The 18,905-nt window shown below is 42.2% G+C and overlaps 1 protein-coding gene across 8 annotated transcripts in view; it reads left to right on the top strand.

Moving 5' to 3' along the window:
* The window catches only part of UGT8 (UDP glycosyltransferase 8), a 45,564-nt gene extending 42,868 nt beyond the window's left edge, over positions 1–2,696 (top strand). For all 8 annotated transcript variants that reach the window (XM_015861945.3, XM_085547028.1, XM_085547026.1 and 5 more), the window contains one exon: positions 357–2,696. In XM_015861945.3, coding sequence (XP_015717431.2) covers positions 357–708 — 352 coding nt within the window. In that variant the 3' untranslated portion in view covers positions 709–2,696. The remainder of the gene's footprint in view (positions 1–356) is intronic.
* Positions 2,697–18,905: the final 16,209 nt, after the last annotated feature.

Genomic DNA, 18,905 nt, shown 5'->3' with positions numbered 1-18,905 from the left:
ATGCCACTTTGAGCAGGAAGGGCAACTCCATTCACTTGGGATTTGATAGGATTCCTGCCTGAGAGCAGATCGACACTTCATCCCTTCTGCAGGCCTGCTGCTGAAGGGTGGATATCAGCCTTCAGTCACCCATGGTTCTGTATTTTTGGTAATTCTTTGTCAGTGAGCTCTAATGACAGATGTAAAGAGATTATGCCTTGTCTATATTCCTCTGTATGTGGCTTAATGGGAGAGTCCTGCAGAAGAAGGACACCTTTTGATCTCTTGTGTGTCTTTATATGTTTACGAAGACTTGCATTGCTCAGCACTGGCTACGGTTTTTACCTTATTCCATTTTCTTTGTCTCGTTCATACAGCTACAGGCAACGGGCTCAGAGGCTGTCTGAAATTCACAAAGACCAACCTGGTCATCCTGTGAACCGGACTGTGTACTGGATTAACTACATCCTCCGTCACAATGGAGCGCAACATCTACGTGCCGCTGTTTACAGCATCTCTCTATATCAGTATTTCTTACTGGATATTGCCTTTGTTGCATTAGTGGGTGCTGCCTTATTTTATTATATTTTGGCCAAGCTAACAAAATTTATCCGCAAACAAAGCAAACATATTTGGTCAAATGATGAACATAGCACTGTTAATGGACATTACCAGAATGGGATACCAAATGGCAAGCATAGAAGAAATGGCCACATTAAGCATGAATAAAAGGTGAAATGAGCCAAGCCCTCATGTAAAGTAAATGAGTTTTATCGCTGTAACTTAGTCTAACAACTACTTAAAACATCAATAAGCAGTTCTAACACTCCCCTTCAGTATGTAATAATATGTGACAAAATTCTACGGAACTAAGGAACGTATTTAAAAAAAGAAAAAAAAAGGAAAAGAAAAAAAAACAAGCAAAAAAACCACCAAGCACAACCTAAAATGGAAATATTTTATTCTTAATACTGATGCAGAAAGGTTGTTTTGGCACTGAAGTTTTTAGAAGCCTTAATCCTCTAAAGTTATATGATGATCATATTTATGTATTTTCATTTTTTAAAAAAGCTAAATGTGTGTGTCCCAAATGAGGAAAGGTCTCTTTTTATTTGCAAAGGTTTTTTTTCCTTTTATTTTTTTTTTATTATGAGAAGAAGCATCTTTAGCTGAGAGAACTTAGTGCTAGCTCTGTGTTTCATGTGTTGGAGGCTCAATATGTATAAGAATGCTGTTTAAAAACGTAAATAAATAAATTCCCGATGCTTGTACAAGAAATAGGAAGTTGCAAACTGAGAACACAGACATTAAAGAAACCACACCAATTCTTAAAATAAGCACTGAAGAAAAATGGCAAAAATGTATGCTATGTTTTCTGGTAAGCTGCATGACTCTTCTGCTCACTACCAGTGCTTTAGAGAAAAGAGTAGGGAGCAAGTCTACGATAAGTCTTAATTTTTAATTTATACAAAATTGTATTTGTTGCCTTTCTCTACGTATGTAAGTTATGCCATGAAGATGTTAGGGAATTCTATTTCAGTTTAAATATGGCTGTGTGGGAAGTAGATTCGCATAATTAAAATAAATGAAACAAAACAAAAAAATATCCACCTCTGTGCTTAATGCAGAAGGTTTTGTAATAGCCCAAAGCAGTACAGAATCGAACTGCTATTTGGGATTTAAGAAACAAACAAGAAAATGCTAAAAGTTGAATGTCTTTCCTATTAATTCTCCTTTTTTGTTGTATTTTATTTTATTTTATTTTTTTTCCTAATTCACAATGTTGTAGATGTTCTCTTTCAATGGTTGTATCTGAGAAACTATTACCTTCTCTTAGTCTGGGCCGCGCAATCTGTATTTCCCATAGTTGCCAATGTCCCCTCTGAGACCATGGGGCAGGAGGCTGCCTGCTGGGAGGCACCAACCACTGCCTTAAGGCTCAGTGGGAGGCACGACACGGAGAGCAGCCGGGCCGGTGCGAAGCGTGGGGCAGCTGTGCCTCCTGTCCCCAGCTCCGGACCCTCCCTGCAACAATCTCTTTCAATCACTGCAGCTGACATGGGGACCCTGTGGTGGTGCAGTACAAACCCAGGGCAGGGAGGCAGGGCACCTAGCAGCAAAATCAGCGTGGCCCTGCCAAACCGGAGTTGGCAACTATGCATTTATTTCCATGTCATTCTGTTTACTTGGAATTTGCACTACACACGTTGTGAGTGTATGCTTTATTTATTTGTAGTTTGAAATCCCATGCCTGGAAGAAGAAAGAAGGAAATCCATTTTACCTAGTGTTGTTCACTAACATGGGAAGAGTTGTGACGATAACAGTGTGCTGAGATCATCCTCATACACAGTGATGCAATATTTCATTACCATCCCATCAGGAGCCTCTATCCTATAGCAATAAATAACAGTACAGATATCTTTCTAATACGCGGTACAGTTACTTGTACTGCATTCTGAATACTTGAAGAAAATGGTGTTATAAATAAGCCTATTAGCTATACCTTTTTACAATCTTACAGTTTGTGTCAACTAAAGGAACACAAGGAGGCGATGAATGGTGGGATGGTAGTAAGACTTCGAGTGTATGAATGACTTGGTTTAAATGGTTTTTTTTGCATTGAAGAAGGTACAAAAGCACTGACCGGATGATTAAGCGTAATTTAATCTCCACTGTGATAAAACTTAAGCAATAAACATGAATTTAATAGAGAAAATCTGTTGTTGGAAGTATATTTTTATTCATATGAATGCTATTTTGAAGTACCCAGTGTGTGCGTGTGTGTGGATGTGGATGACTATGAAGATTCACAGATTTCTTGTTCTCAGTATATGCAGTGATGCATGACATGTATTTGAAGTCAAACATTACTGTCTGTGGAACATAGATGTATTTCTTCTGTGACTGTTGAATCAATTGGAAGAGCGAGTGCTTAACTGGAGTTCTTTAGGTCATGTTGCATGTGAGCTTTTCTAGTGTTGTTAGGAAGCAAAACCAAAAACACAAGAGATGAGGTGGCTGTTTCTGAAATACTCTCTCTGAACACGTTACAATTCATTTGTATGAGGAGGAAGTTCCTATGCTATCAGTTTTATTACCTAACTTCTAGATAGGTCTGATCCACCCAAACTGTAGAAGTACCTGTTCTGTTCTAATTTACTTTCTTGTAAGCTGCAGTATGATCTAGTGGTGCGGTTACTTCGCATAACACAGGAAGCTGCATTAGAAGAAGTAGATGGCTGATGGCAATTATTTGGAGGAACACTGCCACAAATGCATCTGAGAGGAGAGTATAACTGCTGCCAAATCATTTGCTTCTGAGCGTTTCCTAGGTGTGTTGAAGTCCCTGTGTGGAATGGCAGAGCTGTGTAAAGCGCAGCCCTTGCACAGCCTTCAGTGTGGATTTCATGCTCTCCCAAATAGCGACTTCATAGCTGTGCAATAGGGTAATTGGAAAAAAAATGGAATAAAATAATAAGTGGGCAAAACCAGTAGCCAAGAAGTAGCCACAATAAGCAGCGTAGCAGACATAGGTCACTTCCGTAAAGGTTTTCAGAGGTGATTGAGACTTGGGCGCTCACCATAGACTTTGATATTCTGCTTTTTTACTTCCTCTGAATAGCTGAACAATTAAAGCAGCCATAAAAACAAGATCATTTATTTACCACCTGCAGAAACAGGTTCTGGAGATGGCTATCATATGTTCATAGTTTAGGGAAATTAATAAATAAGCCACAATTTTTTTTTCTTACTCCCCAGTTCATGTGAAGGATCAAGTTTTTAACAATACTGTGTTAATCTTCTTGATATTCCTGAAAGGTGCTGCTTTTCATATAGCCAGTTGCTTACTCAGTCTATGGCAAGGTAAGAGCTCAGCATTTGCTATGGGTAGCCTGATCTGTTACAGCAGAAACAGTTAAAATACTATTACCTACCTACACGTAAGCAAAATTATGACCCTGTTATTGCTAGGCTGCTATTTTTTCCCTTTAATTTTGTGGGTCTACAAGTGAGTTTATTTGTATATTAACACACATGCATGTCTGCGTTAGTTTTTTATTCATAGATAGGATGGCAGGATTGGGATGAAGATCATCTGAGGGAAAGAAAGGGTAGGAGAAATGAATTTTCCTCAGAAATGTTGTGATGTTTTTCTGTCAAATGTTCCATTACAGATCTGCAAAGAAACTCAAGTAATGTTTTTTATTTTCTCCTGCAGCAGTGGTAGGAGAGACTGAGCTGTATCCAAGGAAGACGGTCACTTCTTCCTTTTGTTTGGATAATCATTTTACTCAGGAAAGACAGAAATTGCGTTCCAGCACATTCCTGTGTGAGGGTGAGCTTAATATTGTTAGTGTCAGCATGAAGTCATCTGAAGGATGGACCAGCTCAGACTTATCAGCAAAACAACTCCACCCTGTATCTCTTGATACATATTCCCAATCTGCATTGTACACAAATGGGGAGCTGAGGGAGGGGGGGGAACTACTTTGCCATGACAAGCAAATGTTTCTATATTTTGAGTCAGAAGAAATCCATGAGTGATTGGCATCAGCTTTCAGTTGGAATTTCAACCAGTCAGTGTTGAAGTGGTGTTAGGAAGGCTTATTGAAAATAAATGCGCAACTGTGGACTGCACACCAAGTGATGTTACTAAATCTGAGATATTAGTATTCTGCTTAATTGACGTTGGTTAGCATTAAAACAGAGAAAATAGAGGAGGGAGAACCAAAAACCAGCAACAATCTTCTGAGATAACCTTCTGTCAGTGATCAGTTTGGCAAATAGCAGGGGTGAGTGGAGGGTTACTTTATCCTAATGAAAATTACCCCTGTCCATTGTATAAAACTGCTACCTTCTAGTCCTTTTCCTGTTTCAAACAAAACTCCTACACTTGATTTACATCACATAAAGTAAGAGGAATAAGATTGCGTCATGCATCTCTATCTTGGTCTTCTCTATTGCTCTGTAATGAAACAAATGGGTTACTAAAGCAAAAAACAGGACGGGTAGTTAACATTTTGCAAATGAGCATGCAGGATTGATTCTGGCAGTCAAATTATCCAATGCTCTCTCATTACTGTCTTTAAACCAGATGTTTGCATCCTTCTGCTCAAGTGCAGGATGGTTCCATGATGGCAATTTTATCACTAACAGAACTGCCTTGTGAGCAGTTCTCAGTAGAGAGCCCAAACGGCACAACTGCTTCTCTGAGGCTGTGTCTGATGCAGTGCTCCCAGGCCTGATCTTGCATCCAAGAACATCAACTTTCCTTGCAAAAGGAATTGCACTGTGGCCCCTGGAGGAGACAATGTGGTGCTGGAGCTGAGGAGCTCAGTACTTGTTCCTGAGCTATGTGACATTCTGCTCCTTCCTGGCCACTGTCTGTCGGCTGTGCTCCTTATCCTCAGGTAAGATCACCCCACTGTGATGATGCGGGAGGTGGAGAGAAAGCTACCCCATTGTGCTTCTACTTGTGAAGGCAAGGAAAATAGATTCATCTCATTGTATTGTAGCTGAGTATGTAGGAATAGCCAGATTCTTACTGTTAGAGAAATATTTCACACGGAAAGCAGGTGGTTGAAGCAGAGATTAACAAAGCAGGTATGTGGGTATGAACTGTTGGCTAGAAATCAGGGAGGATTCCTTATCTCGTTTTACCTTACAGCGTTGCACTGATTGGGCTGTGCAGTGTAATAATTAACCTGTGTGAGAGATAAGAAGCGTTTTATGTCTTTATCTGTTCTGGTGGTACAAGAAAATGCACAATTACAACAATTGTTCAAAACTGGGAACGGTAAAGGTCACGTAGGAACTGCTGATCCAGCTTAGTAATTTGGGCACAAAGGTAAAGTACAAGAAAGGAAAACTTTGAAGCAGTGGTTGGTTCAAAATGAGCCACAAGTAGTGAGTAAAACAAGCTTCAGCATTCATACATCTTTATGTAGGCATCAGCCCAGTGCCCAGGGATAAACAGATACAATTAAACTGATGAGTTTCTCTGATCCCATGGCTTCAGGCTACTTTCAACACGTAGAACAGGCAAAAGACAGTTTGTGGAATGATCAAACAGAGGAGTGGAAGTCATCCAGCCTGAGGAAAAAACACGAGGATGAAAAAAGATCAGTACCTGACTTGTACTACACCAGCATGAAGCTGGAGTAACCACTGCCTCAACAGAACTGTAACACTATAAACACGTATTAAACATGTATTAAAAGGATGTAAAACGAGACACGGAAGCAAAACTGAACTGATGTACGTGCCTTTCCCAATGACAACTCAGGAAAATTAAAGAGCGTCACGTTTAAAAATGATTCAAGAAGATAAAATCATATGTTGCATAATATGTAATTAATTTAAGTAACAACCATGTTGTCTGTTAATACAAGGCTTTGGCAAGAGGGTTGTAGCTAACACGGTCAGTAACAACACTGAGATTCTTGCTGAGGTTAGAAGGTGGCAGATTTCCCTACCTTAAGACTTAAGAAAAGCGATAGTGAGGCAGAACTGGGAGATAAGTTTTCCTTTTGCTCCTGCAAAGCTTTGTCCCTTTCCCCAGTGTCTCAGGTATGAAAGAGATCATTACCTTTGATCTCTGAACTTTCAGAGATCATGGGCTGAATCTGGAGTGATGGTGCACCGGAATTCAAAAACCATTAGTTGGACTTGGTTTGACATGTTTGGCCTAAATACTGAGCCCACATAAAGTGAAGGAAGAAGTGGTAGGTGCTCAGCTTTAGATGACACTGTTCTTTTACAGTGTGGGTTTTCTGTTATCTGTACTTTTCATAGGACTGCTGAAACGTAATGGTCATTACCAAAATTCACTGTGCAAATATTCAGTGAATTTCTCTCATCGCTTCACAGGAGGAAAATGTGTCATCTTTCAAAACACAAACAACTTGTTTACTTCTGGAAACTAAATATCACATACATGATTATCTTAGATACAGTCTTGGAATAAACTCTTTTCTTTGAATTGCGAGATTTAGAGCAAGAAAATGATTCAGAGCTCTAGGAGATGCCCACTGAGAAAACTCTTAATAAATGAAACAAACATAAAGAATACATGGAGTTCTACAAGGAGCTAAAGCATTAGCCTTATATTTATATTGTTCATCTCTGCCATGCTCTGCTTTTCTAGTCTCAACCTTGCTTTCATGCCTCCTTTTCTACATGTTTTTATATATTCTCTTTTTAGTGCAACAACTTTTCTTACAAGAGTGTTTGTGTATACTTTTTTTTTTTTTTTTGTATATTCAGCATTCTTTTTTCACTTTATTAAGGCTCCTTGGCATTTAGCAGTCCACCTGACACTGCTCTCTTGGTGGTAGTAGTGTAACTGCCAGAAGCTGTCCCAGCAGCCCCATCTTAATTCTGTATGTGCAGAAAGCTTATGTACATCTTACCTACTGCTTCTCTCTAGTTTGGACTCTGCTGGCTTTCTGGCCGAGCGGAGCTCTTGCTCTGGGAAATATTTTCAAGCTCAGGTCTAAATAAGTTTGGTTTAGTTGCAGATAATGACTTTCAGGACCACGAGCCTCAGCTTTAAGCATGCTGATGAAAGAAAAGCTTATTTTGTCTCTATTTTCTGCTGGGATTAGATCTGTAGCTTCAGTCTGATGTTACAGAATAAAGTATGATGTTGAGTTTTCATTGACAGAGAAGATAACATGATAACAAATCTATCTATTATAGAAAGCACGTAAAAGTTCTGCACTGCTTTACTAAAAATATAATGTGAACATATTTATTTGTTTATGTATTAAGATAAAATCCTGTTGAATTTATAGTGTGAGTGATCACAGGGAATGGGAAAGGTGCCAGTTTTGTTGTTTCCTGGATCACAGCAAGGTGCCAAGAGATTTCTACAATCTTTCTTTCCTAAGAAATCCTGGCCATGGAGTACAGCATGCTCTCTTGTTTGTGCAGATACTCTTCCTTCTTTTGGTTGGGGGAGGTTGGGGGGGTGGATGCTGCACCATAACTTTAATCAGTAAAAAGATGAAGGTTAAAAATAACCCAACAGAAATAAAGCCCAGGTCATTTCCCTGTTCGTTTCTTTGTCAGAAGAATTCTACAAAATTTCTGTTAGAGTAACAGATGGAGCAGTGAAGAATGCAAAGTGTAAGACATGACATGTAATGAAGGGCAAGGACTGTATGATGATTTTTTTTTGCCAAAAATGCAAATGAATCCACACCTGTGATTGGCACTTCAATCAGCTTCATTTTCTACAATAAAAATACATAGTTAATGCATAAAAGAAGAGCATCTCAAGCCAACAACAGGAAATATTCTAGCCTGTCTGTGGGATCACTCATGGGACTACTGTAAGATATTTTTAAGTGAGTGAATTAAAACAAAAAAGGTTTCAGCTAAGAAGGCTAAAGTAATGTTTTGTCGAGGCATCCCTTTAAAACATAAATTGCCATCGCTGGTCGGTGAGCCTGGACTCGCCATTATCTGCAGAAGTTCTAAGAACAATTCTGGAGAAAGAATTGAGTCACAAACTTTGCACCTCCTGCATTGTATCTGGCCTCCCCAGGCTTATGGATTAGTTGCTCCCCATATTTCTGTAGCTTCCTCTAGGATAGGTTATTCACAGAGCTGTGACTGACTCCTTTGCCACTAGCTTCTTTCATAAATACCCAGCCTTTAGGAAACATCCCATTCCTGGTTTTCAGAGTCTTAAGAAAGTTTGAAGAATCTCCTTGGGTAGGGTTTTATACCTGGAGACATAGAGCCATACCAGGAAGGAGTTTCACAGCCCACTCTGGGCAGTTTCGGGGCAAAGAGCAGCTATTTAGCTGTGACTGGTGCTGCTTTTATGCTTTCCTTTCATCACACTGTCCAGACAGACCATGGTGGCCAGATGTCGATGTCTTCTCAGTGAGCAGGACGAATGAGCACTTGTTTTTCTCAAAATGTTGATCAAAGATGATGGCATCTTCCATCAGTTGTTTTATGGGTGAAAGGGAAATGATGTAGGCCAGGACTGCTCACGTGCTGATAACATCATCCACAGCTGATGGAAATCAGCTCCACTCCACAGAAATACTGCTTCTTCATCAGTCTGGAAATTAATGTGTGAAAAGGACTCAAGGGATTTAATGCATAGCATGATCCACCTGGATCCTGATTATAGTTCACCCTCTTCACCTTTGCTCCATTGGGATATTCGTTTGGGTGAGCGTGGCCTGTATAACTTGCTGTCCTGGAAGGTATTTTGAGGAGCTCCTGAGCTGAGACAGAGGAGTGGTGGTGGTGGGAGACAGTTGAAGACAGTTTCTGGGCAGTCCTGCCCTCCTGGGTGTGGGAGGAAAAGGCTAAGCTGATGGGAAACTTTGATGCTTCTAATCTGTAATATAAGCCAACTCACATGCGTCTGTGTGGCTTCTCATGTTGAGGACACACCTTGGTGTAAGAGAAATGCTGCTGCTGCTGTAAGAGAACAGAGATAATTCTCAGCAGAGGTATGAGCCTGTGGCCTTCTCCTAGTCTGGTCTTCTATCTTACAGCATGATAAGCATGTTTGTGTAGGCTTACTGGGCTTCAGGCCTTTGGCTATCCTGTTTTTCCCATTCCGGCACTGGAAGAAGGGGTATTTACAACATATACCAGTTGGGCACTTTTACCTTCTGTGTATGATATCCTCACAAATCCCACTTGTGTGTCCTCTTATAGCTCATCCCATCACTCCCTTTTGCTTCTGACTGAGACCTAAATTTTGCTAAAGATGTTCCTGACTGCCATTCCTGAACTATTTACTGAGCTTTACACCTTCACTCTTCTGTTCAACATCTTTTTTGGGGAGGACGGGGGGTAGCTCTGCCAAAAACCCAGCACTGCTAGGAGAGCCCTTTTTACTTCTGATAGTTGTAAGCACTGGTGAAATTGCAGAATGGGTGTAAACATGACCAGAGGTTGCCCTGCTGGTCAGGTCATGTTAAAAGGAAAATATCATCATTCAGGCTGACGTACTTCAGAAGTGTACTTTTTTATTTAAGCAACAAAGCATTTCTGGCACTTTCTTTTAGATTCATTTCCCAAGATTTTAACCCTTTGACTGTAAACTATCAGTTGAAAAGATATAGTAGATTGATATACCTGAATCACCATGACTCTCATGAAAGGAAGGCAAAGCTTTAGGCCCATCTGCAGTTTCCACTGAAGATATGCATGTGGAGTCTCAAAAATTACTCAACACAGCACTCGATTCTCAAGCTGGGAGAACACTGTGTGCAGTCACTGCCTAGTACAGGGCCACAAACAGGTATGTCACATGCTGTGGGAGAGAAACCATTATCAATTTAAGGATAGCAGTCATGCAAAGCAAACTGGTGTAGTGCTTATTTAGTTTGTGTGTGTGTCCAGCTAAAAGAAAAGAAATCCCACAAAGCCAAACAGGAGTTTTTTTTCTTCTCCTGAGTACATCGCAGATGTCTGAAATGCCCCAGTGCACATGGAATCTGAGTGTAATTCAGCCCTGTTCAGTTCAGCTGAGCCAAATGCAAATATTCCTACAAACACTGAAGCACTGCTGCCCTCTCCTTCTGCTTGTTGACTTTGTGTTTTCTTTCTCATAGTTGACCTCACCATGGCCTCCATAAGAAACCTGGATAAACAATGGCCTCCCAGAAAAGTTTCTGCTAACTGGAAGTTCATTTCTACCTCACCGGTACCTAGAATGTGAAATATGGACCTTAACCACACAGAGAGATGACACAGGTGGGAAAAGCGAGAAAGGGTGCTGCCTTTAAGTTAGGTTGTGCAATGAGGTATTGAATAACGAGTACATCTTTTGTGCTGCTTGGGTTTTGTGATTAGGTTGCTACACCTTGTGCTCAGTCTTTGCTTAACAAACTTCAGACAAGATCAGTAACTGAGCAATTACTGGGCAAATCTCCAGCCCTGCAGGAGAAGTGAAGTGGCTGGTGGTGTGAGGTGAAAGCTGGACTTTGTGAGAAAGATGCTCTCAGGAAATAAATCATGAAATCCCCAGTGACCAGAGGTGAAATAGGCCACATGATTCAGGGGCAGTCACTGGGGACTTGTGCTATCTGAGGTATTTATTGCAGGTGGGGTTGCTTAAGTCTTGAGAAAGCTCTTCTATGAGTTGGGTGGCAGTGTGGCCATTACTAAAGCAGAAGAGGTCGTGCCTGACTTCCACTGGGATAAGGGTGGTGTTGCTTCACACGGCTGCACAGGTCACCTGGGTGGCCTTTGCTTTTTACTTTGGGTATTGACAAAACCCTCCATCCAGTAAATAACAGCCTCGAAGCCAGTGATCTGGGGGACTTTGGCACAGCTGCTCCCTTAACTTGTGTGCTGTGTGGGAACTTTGCAGCAGGAAAAGCATCCCCAAGGCCTTGGTGTCATGACCTCAGGCCTCTCTGTACAGCCTGCTGCAGGGCCCTCAGCCAAGGCCAGGCCTGTCCTAGCCTCACCCAGCTTTCCAAAGCTGGAGCTGGCCCTGGGCTTGCAAGCAAGCATTTCTCAAAATAAAAAAGAAAAAAATGAACTTGTTGATGTTTGAGATGTTTATGAGGAATTATCGGTCGCAGGAAAGGAGAGGCTAGTTCCTAGGAAGGAACACAGGGTTCAGCGGGGCCTGCCTCACCTCAGCACAAAGGAGAGGAGGAGCCCTCCAGCAGTGCTGCACAAAGAGGGCTCAAGGCCGCGTTATGGCCAGAGAATGGTGACCGGGGAAAACAGGAGGGCAGGAGCTGGCCAGGAGAGAGCCTAAGTCGGTCATTTAGTGTGTTTAGTGTGTGGGTCCGGGACAGCCCTCTAGGGGAGTGACGGAGAAGAACGCTCTGGACATCCACGTAGAGCTCGGGGCCTTGCCGGGCACAGCTAGGGGCAAAGCTGGGCCCCTTCTCGGCCTGCTACCTGTAGCCATTTCTGGCGTTAGAAATGAACTGGGGAAAAAGGATTTCACTGTTAAAGCAATTCGCGTCTATATTTTCAAGTGGAACTTTTATCTCTGTTACCTATTTCGAAGGATGGCTGTCTTTGGAAATGCGTGCTATCTGCTTTATAAAAAGACATTTTACAAGGTCTAAACCTAACCAAAGCTTGAGGCAAAGGAGGAGAGGGTAAGGCTGGGGTGAGAGGGCCCCAAAAGTGACAGCTTTTTATCTCAAGTGAGAGCTTTTTATCCCGAGAGCTGCTCCTCCCACGCAGACCTGCTGCCTTATTTTCGCTGCCTGTGCCGCCGTGGCCGGGGCTGCGCTGCCACCTGGCGGCGGCCGCCTTCCCTTTGGTAACAGAACGCACAGCAGAAGGAAATAAAGCATAAACAAAACGCGTAAAATTAAAATAAATAAAAGCGATGGGAATAAGAAGTAAAAAACATCATAAAACAAAACAAAAAACGCAAAAAAGACGAAACACTGCTGCAATAACCTATCCCTGTCCCTACTTCTGTCCCTCTCCATATCCATATCCCTATGTGAGTTTGTGTGTACGTTTGGGGGATGCCAGTTTAGGGTGCCTGTGTTGGCTACAGATAGCCCTGATGTGGGTCTGCTGCTGGCAGATGTGGTGCCTTGTGGTCACTTATTCTTGAGGCCAGTAATGTTTTCTGTGTAGCTGATGTGCTTGTGAAATAATTATAAAATTCCATAAAGACTATAAGAGTGAATAATTTAAGCGGAACTCTCTCTGTTACGTCTATGTTTTTATTACCTTTCTTCCAAAGGATGCCTATGACACAGCAGACTGACTTTCTCACTAATTTTACATATCAAAATTGCTTTTGTGAGTCTCTGAGTGTAGGATTAGGCCTTTGCTATCTGATGCAAAGATTATCACGGTTAATATGCCTGACTTCAGAGTTGAAGGCTGCTGAAAGATCAGGATAATAATTATTTTTCTGTAGTGGAATATGCAATAACCCTCTTTTACAAAAGCTTGTTAAGCCTTGCAGATTCCAGCTGCTGGTTTCAGCTCTTGCTGGTTTCTGGGATGTTACCACATCTCCAATGGGTGAATGAACTTTTTCCTGCCTGAGAAATCCTTGCTGGGTTGTGCTTCTGAGAAATGCCATCTCAGGGTGAACTCCAGGCCAGAGGGATGAAGCACAACCATCCTCATGCAGCACAAACTCATGCTATTGCTCTTGTTTCCAGTCTGCTTCACCCCACATGTTCAGTGGGAGTCAGCCCTGTGGCAGGCACTAGTGACCCGAGATGTACCCGATCACGTTGTAGTTTCCAGTGAGAGATCCGACTGCTGCAGAGGAAGTTTGAGTCTAAACACTGACTGCAGTCCTGCAAAATTAAAAAGAAAACATTTCTCTCTCCTCCAGCCCCGCCTGGCTTTTCTTCCTGGTGCACTGGGGATATGCTCACAGATGCCTTTTTGCTAAAAGCCAGATAATACTGTCTGTGACTGAGTACAAGGCAGCAATTCACGGGGATGTTTCTGTTGCTGCCATGAAGCACAAAAGCACAATTCAAGTGGAGCAGCCGAGTCTCAGAGATGAAATTGCAGCCCTTGTATTGTGCTGAGTACAGGGCCTTGTTTTGCTAATCTATTACAGCTCTGGAGCGCTTTCACTTTTAAATACACCAAAGAGAAGACCTGGATGTAAATGCAGTGTGAGCAGGGTTACTTATGGCAAAGAAACATGATAGAAAAAGGTAGCTAGGCAGAGGTCTATGTTGTACCGGAGAGTCATGTCCACGCCTGCATGAACAGATGAAAACCTCCCGTTTCTCTCAGTCTTAGTCTGGGTGTGGTGCTGCCTCCTCCAGTAGGGTTGATGTGAAGGTACACAGGGTTGTGTCTCATCCCTTAGTTATGTATGCTCAATCCTCACTCTAAGAGGTGTGTTATGTGTTAAGCTGCATTGCCACTTTCCACTTTTTTTTTTCCTCTTTTTTTTCTTCTTCTTCCTCTTCTTTTTTTTTTTCTTTTTTTTTTTCTTTTTTTTTTTTTTTTTTCTGTTGAGGAATTCCTCAGTTTCCTAGGTGAGAAACAAGCATATTTTCTTATTGCATTTTCCCTTGTTGTCAGATGCAAAGAGTACGGTTTCGAGTAGATTGTAAAATCATGTCCAAAGTACTGAAGGACAGTCTCTGTTTCAAGGCTTTAGTGCATTCCCTTCTTATGCCCTTACTTAGGAAAGATGCAAATGAGCTGTAGATTGGAAGTCACTGTATGCTGCAAATAATATTTTGCTCCCGATAAATTAATACCCTGACCTCCTCAGGGTGGTTTTGAAGGTTGTTCAAAGCACTGCTGGCATTGTTGAATTGCTTTTCTGTGACATTAATCTCTAATCCTAAAAGATTCTAAGATAGTTTAAAATAGAAAAAAGTGAGCAGTACTTTAAAGGCTCAGGAGGAAATCTGTTTAGCTGGACCTTGCTCATGGTAAGGTCTTCAATCATAGAATGGTGTGGGTTGGAGGGGACCTTTCAGACTGCCTAGTCCCAGCCCCCTGTTGTGGGCTCATTGCTTCCACCAGCTCAGGCTGCCCAGGGCCCCAGCCTGCCTGGTCCTGAATACCTCCAGGGATGGGTAGCCACAGCCTCTCTGGGCAGCTGTGCCAGGACCTCACCACCCTCTGAGTAAAACACCTAACCCCTAACCTAAATGTTCTCTCTTTTAGTTTAAAGTCATTCCCACTTGTCCTGTCACTGTCAGACCACGTAAAATGTTGATCCCAGTCCTTATAAGCTCCCTTGAGCACTGGAAGGTCACAGTGATATCTCCTCAGAGCCTTCTCTTCTTCAAGCTGAACAAGCCTGCCTCCCTCAACCTATGGGTGCCTGTGAGTGCTTTATTTCTTAGACATGCCCTCATCAAGAGCTATTATTTTGCACCAGAACACAGCTGCCCCAGTGTAGGGAATCAGCTGTTAAGTCAAACTCTGGGTGCTAACGTGGGTACAGCTTGCTCCATCTCTGCAGGCTGAGCAACATGGGGTGACTGCTGCTCTGCACATCTGGCAGGGCTGGGGCCAGGGCTGGGGCTGTCACACCTGGGGGCTTAGGTTCAGGCAGAAGCTATGCTCCATGGCTGAAGCAGCCAGGACTTAGTGAGACCATGTTTCTGAGGTGAAATGGAGAGAATCTGCCATAAATAATCATTCTTCTGAGATTTCAGATGCGTGTAAAGCCACAAAGCAGGGGCAAGGTACTGCAGGTTTTACAGCTTAAACAGCGCCTTGGGTCTTTTATCAGCAGAAATGAATCAGACCATCACAGAAGTGAAGGATTTTAGTTCAGTGTTCTTATTTTGATTTAGCCCATATACAAACCATCCTGCCATATCAGTACGGTTTGTTGTACGACAATTCCTGTGGCGGATGAGATTCCCCCAGGACACATTTCCTCCTAATTTTGTTTACAAATGCATAGGTTTGCTCTAGCATTGCTTTTTGTTTCAAACTTCATTAGTACCGTGAGGTGTTTACCCATACCAGACTGTGCTACTTGACTGCTTACAAAGGAAAAATTATTGCAAAGAAGATTAAAACACACCCTACGTACAGCCTGAGGTACCAGGGGCTCGTTTCTACTCAAAAGAGTAGACAGCATAGAGGAAAAACAGCTCTGAGAAAATGCAGGGCCTAATTTTCCTCTGCAGCACTTTCCTGCTGATGAAGATACTCCTGCACTATTGCAGAGAATTCTGTGCCTTTCTGAATCAGAGTTGGGCATCTGAAGTGTTTAGGTGGGGATTCTATCAGTACATAATAAGCCTCAGCTCCTGAACTTTTGTCACCTGCAGTGAAGATGCACAACGCCAGGCAACTGGTGACCAAGTTTTTTAAAACTTTTAATAAATTTTGCATTGTCGTTTGGCATTTTAATAGGCTTCGGTCTGAAAACTTGGCTGTAAAAGGGTATGTCGAGGGGCTGATGGGTATAAATTGCAGAACAAGAGGCCCGTGAGGCTGGAGGATGCAGGAGAGACATTTCCATCTTCCATACTGAGGAACTGGACTGTGAAATTAAGCATATGTTTTTGCAGCCCTGTTTTGCCTTTCATTTCTTGGAGTTCCATTGCTGTGGACATGTTCAATTTATGAAGACACTCAAATAGCTACAAAAGCCTCGGTGACAAAGACAAAAAGCCAAGAAGCAAACAAAAATGCTATAGGAAGGAGGTTAGAGAGCGCAAAAGTCTGTCATCGCTTTAGAAAAGCCCTCAAGAAATACAGATGTTATCCAAATACATAGAGTACTGCATCTTTTTCATCTTCAGGAAGGATAAATGTATAAAATATCCTCTTCTTAAATACAAGGCAGAAAATGTTCCTCAACATGTCAAATCTCAAAGCTCAGTGTAATCCTACATGTACGGTGTTAGATTGAGTCGTGCCCCACTTTCTCAAGTTGTTCTGAGATACTGGCTTAAAGATTCTCTCCTTGGCTCTCTGTGGAGCTCTTTATCTCCTTTCTTGACCTCAGACTTTTGTCATTGCATGATGTAGGATATAAGAAAATTTTCCATGTGGGAAAAAACATTGGTTTTGCTGCATTTTGTGAGCAGTGGAAGAGCTGGAAATACAGCATTGTGTTACTATTCCAGTCCCACTGCAAGGATGTTTATGGGGCTGCAGCACTGCATGCCTTCCATCCTTCCCATCTGCAGCCTTCCTGCCCCTCCAACTTCAGGCTGGCCCTAGGGTCCCTTCCAGGGTGATCCACAAGGTTGAGTGAGGAATAACAGGCTTAATTTGCTGCAGGAAAGAGTCCAGCTAGGATAGTGCATATTGACAAGGACATTGAGGCACTGCAGAGACTAGCAGGGCTATGGTGTCAACAATTGCCTTCAGTTATTCAAGACAAATGGGTCAGGTACCTTTCTGCAATGCCATGGTAGCAGCTGAACTTGGTCTGGGACGAGAGGATGGACTAGGTGACCTTTTGTACTCCTTTTAAGCTTTCTTTTTCTCTGTTTTCATGATGATGAGAGCAGGGATTCTATCTTCATGAAATTCCTGCTAGAAGCTATTGTGCATCCCAGTATCAAAGTTACTAAATCTTTTGTAACATGGTACATGTCTGCAGCTTTCCCCTGCACAGGTGAGTTTCAGGTCTCTATTATCTCACTGTATCAATGAGGAAACAATCTATTGGGTTTTTCTAATTACTCTATAAGCAAAGAAAACAAAAATAATCCTTCTCTACATTGCTTGTGACCCATAGTTTTGATAACGTAACCAAAATCTGGAGGCAAGCAGATAGCATGGGCAGAAAAGAAGCTGTCCTCTGTAGGAAAACGTGCCTTGTACAGGCTCTGGACTTTGGTTTAGTAAATGAGTAAATGAGTAGTGTAATAATGTAAATGAGGTGTGTAATAAACAGTGATGCATGGAGGCTTTTCTGGTCATTACTCTCAGCTAGGAGAATAGTCTGCGTTACACTACCTGACTGAAACCCTGATGGCTTAAATAAACTTGTGGCACTCACAACAGAGGCACATGGGGGAATAAAGAAGTTTTGACATGGAGGATGTTTTTGTTTTTTTTTTTCTTTATAATATCCCAGTGCACAAGGTGTTCTGGAGATGAACCAAGTAGATTATAAAGAAAAGGTTCATTTACTCTGGATGGATGGCACTTTCTAAAATAAAATGTCATCAGATAGATTTTATCTGACACAGAAGCTGCCTTGTGGACAAGGCCTTCAGGATGGATGAATGTGGAGCCTCAAGCCCGAGCAATTTGGCAGGTCTCCCAAGATGACTGGAATTTTGCACATTGTGGCTATTTTCTCTGTGTTTTGTATATACTGCGGCTGTGCAGTACATACAAACAACATGAGTGTGCTCCAGGGACCTGGTGATCTTAGGGTCTGTTTGGGGTAATTTGCTGAAAATGTGGTCTTGTAGAGATAATGCTAAACTTCCAAACTCTGGAAGTTTGGGCAGTGTTCTTCCAGCTGACTGGTGGCATTGCAGTTCAGTGGAGAGTGCAGCCAATAAGGGACTAGAGCACTGGAAAAGGGTTAGTTGGGGGGGAGGGGGAGGGAGAAGAGGTGGTGAGCGGGGGGTAGGGACTATTCCAGTAGTATTTCCTTAATAATCCCATCCTCGGTTATGTAATGAATGAAAACCCCAAGAAAGTGCAAAAGATATGTGCACCTGTGAGTCTGTCAGACACTTCAAGACCAAACAATGAAGGAAGATAAGGTGGAAATAGAGAAGGAGTAGAGCGCAACTGATGAAGAATGAACTCAGCCAAAATCATAGACTCATCTGAGCTGGAAGAGACCTGTAAAAGCCATCCAGTCCCACTCCACTGCAATAAACAATGACACCTACAGCTCTATCAGGTGCTCAGAACCCCTCCAGCCTGACCTTGAGCATGTCCAGGGCATCTACCACCTCTCTGGGCAACCCTTTCCACTGCCTCACCACCCTCACTGTGAAACATTTCTTCCATATATCAGGCCTAAATCTCCCCTCTTTTAGACTGAACCTATTTCATCCTGTCCTGCCACAGCAGACCCTGCTAAAGAGTCTGTCCCCTTCTTCTTTCTTATTGCTTCCCATTATATCCTGAAAGAAAAATATGTGTGCAGGAGCAAAACTTCTAAGCTTCTTTAAGATTTATGTGAGTTCTTAGTTGTTGTTGTTTTAAAAAAGGCATTGTTCACTGCTGGGATTTAAACTGAATATCTGATTGACAATAGGGAGTGACATCTGGTGAGTGAGTTTAGTCAGTGGCTTTATTTGCAGAGAAATTAAGCTCTCAAAAACAAGTCAAAATTCATATGTATAAATGAGGATACACGTGCTCAGTGCACTGACAACCTCACGGATCATTTCCCAGCTTGCCACTGTCTGCTGGAGCGCCATCACATGCATCCTGCTCTCCTGAATCATTGCCCACAAAATGGAGACACTTCTGATATGGATAATAAACCCATATGGAAGATCTGGGGATTTGCTGTCAG

This window comes from Coturnix japonica, chromosome 4 (assembly GCF_054131305.1).
Source record: "Coturnix japonica strain WE chromosome 4, WE-NBRP24, whole genome shotgun sequence".
Taxonomy (NCBI): domain Eukaryota; kingdom Metazoa; phylum Chordata; class Aves; order Galliformes; family Phasianidae; genus Coturnix; species Coturnix japonica.
The sequence above is the reverse complement of the archived record's forward strand: the minus strand, read 5'-3'. Positions and strand labels throughout refer to the sequence as shown.